General features: G+C 39.5%; 1 protein-coding gene across 1 annotated transcript; it reads right to left on the bottom strand.

The window, feature by feature from the left end:
• Nucleotides 1–1,521: 1,521 nt before the first annotated feature.
• On the bottom strand, nucleotides 1,522–2,556 carry LOC145002755 (uncharacterized). The gene has a single exon (XM_078961955.1). It carries the CDS (start codon nucleotides 2,554–2,556, stop codon nucleotides 1,522–1,524), a length of 1,035 nt encoding a protein of 344 aa, XP_078818081.1.
• Nucleotides 2,557–6,049: the final 3,493 nt, after the last annotated feature.

Below are 6,049 nucleotides of genomic sequence, written 5' to 3'. Positions count from 1 at the left end.
CACTTCCCAGAACATCTCCGTCAAGCACATATCATAACCAACATATTTTTAGATTTTCTAATTTTCTAATGTTTTTGGGTTTTTGAAAATTTCTATTTTTTTTTGTTTTTATTTCTCCCCCTAAATTTGTGCATAGGAGAGAAACAAAAGTAAATGTGCAAATTTAAACTATCCTAAAAACAAAAATTAATCCTCAAAAGGAATCATTTTTAAAAATCCCACAAGCACATCGAATCGAGCTTTGTTAAACGGCTTAGTGAACAAATCCGCCACATTGCTAGTGGTGGGAATCTGTTCTAGCCGGATGAGCGAGCGCTCATAACAATCTCTGATGAAATGAATTTTGATGTCAATGTGCTTGGTTTTGGAATGTTGGATAGGATTTTTAGTTATTTGTATAGTGGCCTCATTATCACAATGAATTGGGGTTTCTAGATAGTTCAGACTGTAATCCAACAACTGATGTTGGATCCAGATAACTTGAGAACAGCACGCCGAGGCAGCAACGTATTCCGCTTCTGCTGTAGAAGTAGATACCGTATGCTGTTTCTTGCATTGCCAGGATACCAGTCTATCACCAAGGAACTGACACCCTCCTGATGTTGATTTCCTGTCAAGCTCACAGCCTCCATAATTACTGTCAGCAAAAGCATATAAATCAAATTCAGAATTTTTCGGATACCAAAGACCTAGTTTTGGACTGCCTTTGATATATCGAAAGATTCTTTTGATAGCAATAAGATGTGAAAGTTTAGGATTAGCCTGATAGCGAGCACATTGACACACTGCAAACATGATGTCGGGACGACTTGCAGTGAGATACATCAAGGAACCGATCATCGATCTATAGTGAGTTTGATCTACGGGTTCACCGTCAATATTTGGAGTCAACAGGGGTCTTTCAGCCATGGGAGTTGAAGCAGGCTTCGCGTCTGAAAATCCAAACTTCTCAAGAATATCTTCAACATACTTTGCTTGATGTAGCAGGATTCCGGTTGAATTTTGATTGATCTGAAGCCCCAAAAATATGGTAATTTCACCTAGAGAACTCATCTCAAATCTCTTCTTCATCACGCTTTCAAACTCTTTGCAAAGCTTTGGACATGTGGACCCGAAGATGATATCGTTAACATAGATCTGAACCAGTATCTGATCATCACCCACATGCTTGATGAATAAAGTTTGATCAATAGTACCGCGAGAGTAGCCATGTTGGAGCAAGTGCTTTGTTAGGGTTGCATACCATGCTCGAGGAGCTTGATGTAACCTATACAATGCCTTGTCCAACTTGTAGACATGATTAGGGAACTTTGAGTCAACAAACCTAGGGGGTTGATCAACATAAATTTCTTCCTTCACATTGCCATACAGGAAGGCAGTCTTGACATCCATCTGGTAGACCGTGAAATTCTTATAGGAAACATACGCGATGAAGATTCGAATAGCCTCTAGACGAGCCACGGGAGCATACACCTCAGTATAATCAAGACCCTCGATCTGTCGAAACCCTCGGACCACCAATCATGCTTTATTTTGAACGATTACACCAGAATCATCTTGCTTAGTACGGTAGACCCAACGCGTGTCAAGAGACCATTTGCCTTTTGGTAACTCAACCAGTTTCCAGACCCCCAGTTTTTCAAATTGATTTAGCTCTTCATGCATCGCGTCTACCCAGCTGGGATCATTTAAAGACATTTCAATATTTTTGGGCTGAACTTGAGATATAAAGCAAGAGTAAAGACATTCATTAAAGTCTTCACTCCGACTTCTGGTTTTAACTCCATCACCTAGCCGGCCAATGATATTTTCGATCGGATGATCGCTTTGAATTCGGGAGGGTATGTCTTGGCTGATCTCATTGATAGAAACAGGAAGAGTGTGAATATTGAAGCCTCCATCATCTGCTGGTTGAGTCCAATTAGAAGACTCTGCTAAAAATTCATTTGCAATTTCTTCAGGAAATAGGAGTTCCATAAATGTTGGATTGACAGCGGAAGCATATCTAGACATGAACTCTCTCTCGATGGGTGTTAGAGGTGTAGCTTCAGCATTAGGAGTTTCAGTTGGAATCTCAAACACTGGACTAGTCGGTTGTACAGATGACTCCCCCTCAGATTGAGCAGAGAACTCCCCCTCGAGTGGAGCAGAGGATTCCATTTCAACCATTGGGGGTCTGTAAACAACCTGTTCATCTTCGTCTTCAATCATAGGAACATTCTTCAAACCGGAGGAAGATCTACTTGAATTATTCGAAGACACGTTTAGAGATCTGAATAGGGATTTGTAATCAAATAACCAGTCGGGACCCACTCTAGCGTCAATTTCATTCTCCTCCAGCCAGCGCACGTCATAAGATTCAGTGATCTGCTTAGTCCTTTTATTGTAAACCCTATATGCGGTGCGCACAACATACCCCACAAAGTAACAGTCATCAGCTCTGGCATTAAATTTAGGGTTGGAATCTAAGTGAAGAAGGGTGCAAGGGCAGCCAAATACACGGAAATGGCTTACGGAAGGCTTGTGTCCGTAAAGAATCTCGTATGGTGTCTTCATCTATGATTTGTTGATTAGAACACGATTCTGCACGTAGTAAGCAGTGTTAATCGCCTCGGCCTAAAAGAAGACAGGTAGCTTGGAGTCACAAAGCATTGTCCTTGCAGCGTCTTTCAATGTTCTGTTTCTCCGTTCAGCAACACCGTTTTGTTGAGGCGTGTGAGCATAACTATATTGATGCACTATCCCCTTTTCTGCGCAAAAATGGTCAAGAATTGAATTCTTGAATTCAGTTCCATTATCAGTGCGAAGTGCCTTCACTTGATTGTTAGTCTACTTTTCAATCATCATCACGAACTTCTTTATCAGATCAGCAACCCCCATTTTGTTGGATAAGAAGAAGACCCACGTAAATCTATAGAAATCATCAATCACAACAAGATAGTACGAGCTTCTGTTGATGCTCAGGACGTTGACCGGACCAAATAAGTCCATATGCAATAGTTGAAGCACTTGATTGATTGAGCTGATTTGCTTGGGCAAATGTGCTTTCCAATGATGTTTGCCTTGAGCGCAGGAAACACACTTTTCAAACGTGATAAAGTCTCTGACAGGAAGGCCTCGGACCGTCTCATTTTTCGCAAGACGATTTAGATTTTTCACATTTGCATGACCAAGTCTTCGATGCCATAACATTAAATTGTGTTTGGAAACCTTTGAGAATAAACAAGTGACTTGTTCAGGTAGGTTACTGTTCATATCAATAATGTAGGCGTTCCCATCCCGTTTCGATTTGACTAGAATCCATTCTTCTGGGATGACGATGCCAGGCTTGAGAATCATACACTTTTTTTATCAGTAAAATGAGTTGAGTAGCCTTTGTCACATATCTGAGAAATGCTCAACAAACTATGCTTTAATTCGGGTGCAAAGTTGACATTTTCAAAGCTCAACACTCCATTTGTAGCAGTTCCGCACTGTGTGATCTTTCCACCGTCTCCAACCGCAAAGGAAACATAACCCCCATTAAAAGATTGAATTTCGCTCAGCTGGGAGATATCTCCAGTCATATGCCAGGAACAGTCGCTATCGACGTACCAAGGACGGATGATATTCCTCCGCAACTGCCCCTGAAAAATGAGCGGAATCATTTAAACTTAGGAACCCAGGTCATCACTGTCCTGGTTTCCTTTTCAAATTTTCTGATTTAGATTTTAAAATTTGCAAATTAGGATCTTCATTTCTAATCACTTCAGAGGGAGATAACGATGAACTTGAACGTGATTTGGGCTTCCATTGAAGTTTAGGTTTTACAACATTCTCTGATGGTTTTGAAATAGACTTCACATGAGTTTGCATACACCTTCTGGATTTTCTACCAAAATTAGTAGAAGATCTAGAATTGCTTTTTGACAAAACCGATCTTAGCTGAGCTTTGTTCGGTTTTGACAAACAGTTTTGATTTTTGTTAGTAAAAACCTTTTTATTTGTTTGAAAACCAGCCCCTTTTCTATTCTTACTATCTTTCTGATCCTTACTTCGAGAGCGAGTTCTTGAGGATTTTCTAATTAAAGACCATCCTCGAGACTCATTCTCCCCACTTGGTGACAGATACTTTACAAAGATCCTAATTTGACAATTTCTAGCTATGTGACCACCAACACCACAATTAAAACAAATTTGTTTATTATTTGAATTTGTATTGCATTTTTCAGATTTATTTTCTTTATAGACACTCTTACTCTTCTTAGAAAAACATGCATGAGAATTAGATTGAAAAATAAGTGAGGGTGCCTCATTTGATTTGACTTGTGGAGTTGATGATTCCTCATGAGAATCACAAGCATTAGAATTACCAAAGAATTCATCAAACATATCGAAAAAATTAAATTCAATAGTATCTGATGATGAGCTAACACAAGAAGCTTTTTTTGTCTGAACATCATAAACACACTCAAATTTGTTCACAATAGAAAAATCAGAATTAAAAATAGAAACAGATTCTCCAGCTTCACACTTGGCCTGATCTAAGGATGTATCTGCAGAGGAAGTAGAAACATTAGTACTTTCAAGGTTAATAAAACCTCTTGAAACAAAACTAGCAGGTTTGGTATATCGAAGATGTGGCTCCCTGTCAGTTTCGTCCTGTGTCAAAGGGATTGATGTGTAGTTATGATTAAAAGGAGGAGGAACACAATCATACCCTAAACCCTTGTTTGCATTTTCTTTGAATTTCAATTGCGTTTCATATAAAGACTCAACTGTTTTACTAGAAGCAGAATAATTTTTGAAACTGACATCTGTTTTTCCACTTTTAATTTTTAATTCGTCAAGTTCTTTGGTCACAACATCAAGTTGTCTCTTAGTATAATCATAAATTTCACACTTTTCACTGAATTCTGATTGAATTTTTCTAAAATCTTTTGTTTTGGCTTCTAGTTGGGCCTTAAGTGGTTTTTGTCCCTTCCTAAGTTGATAACCCTCATATTTAATGTCCTCTACTTGTCTACGTAAGGTTTGAATTTCATTGCGAAAAAGTTTAACATATTCTTTGCAAGCAAAAGAACAGGACGGTAGATTTACCTCGTGCTTCTTGGGCTCGGAAGAGGTGGAAACCATTAGTGCAAATTGCAGTTCCATCATCTCTGCCGCGGGATCAGTATCATTGTTCTTTGAAGCAGCATCATCAATTTGAGCTAGATGAGCATTCTCTGACCTTGTGATGTTTAAGGCTAGATTTTGATCCCCCCAATCAAATGATTGAACAACCATAGCTGTCTCTCCATTGGTTGTAGCTCCTGCACGATTGTTTCCCACTGCAACCATCTGTCGGTTGTTGTTGACTCTGTAATCTGGCTTCGGGCAGTCACGAGCAAAGTGACCTGGCTCGTGGCAGTTATAACATCTCAGCATATTTTTGTTGAATCCCACCTTTTTGTCAGCATTCATAGCCCAGTTGCTTTTCCCTGTTTTCTTGGCGAATTATTTGGCTCTGAAGACAGCCATGGCAATCTACCAAGTAATGTCCATTTCCTCCACATCTTCGGGATGTATTTGGTCCAAGTCAGCAAAGGATAGCTGAGGTGGAAGATCTCCGGCTACAAAGGCATTGTAGCAATTAACTAGCCCAGTGGCTAGAGCCATATTTTCATCAGATTCTTTGGTGTTTGAAGAGGAGAATTTGGCTGACATATTAGGAGCAGTAACAGTTTGTGGAAATGGCACAGTTGAAGTTTTATGTTAAGGGATGGATGTTGCAGCATTGAGGGTTTGAATCTGAGGTTGTTGAACTGTGAAAGCTTGACCTGAGGAAGTCATGAAGGATGATAGTGCTGCATTGTTGGATGAAACACCAAGGTTTGCAGTAGAATATGAATTCATATGGTTGATTTCTCTCTGTTTGTCATCAATGTCATAGGCTTTGATGACTGCCATGATTTCTGCAAGAGTGAGACGGTTTAAGTCCTTGGTTTTCTTAATTACAACAACATTCATATCCCATGATCGAGGAAGTGCATTCAGAAGTTTCTTGTTGATTTCTGACTTGGACAAA

The sequence above is a fragment of the Lactuca saligna genome, chromosome 6, assembly GCF_052625555.1.
Source record: "Lactuca saligna cultivar CGN05327 chromosome 6, ASM5262555v1, whole genome shotgun sequence".
NCBI lineage: Eukaryota > Viridiplantae > Streptophyta > Magnoliopsida > Asterales > Asteraceae > Lactuca > Lactuca saligna.
This window is presented reverse-complemented; position numbering and strand designations above follow the sequence as displayed.

Excerpts from the sequence above, each read along its gene's own strand:
- LOC145002755 (XM_078961955.1), bottom strand. The coding sequence starts at position 2,556 with ATGAAGACACCATACGAGATTCTTTACGGACACAAGCCTTCCGTAAGC.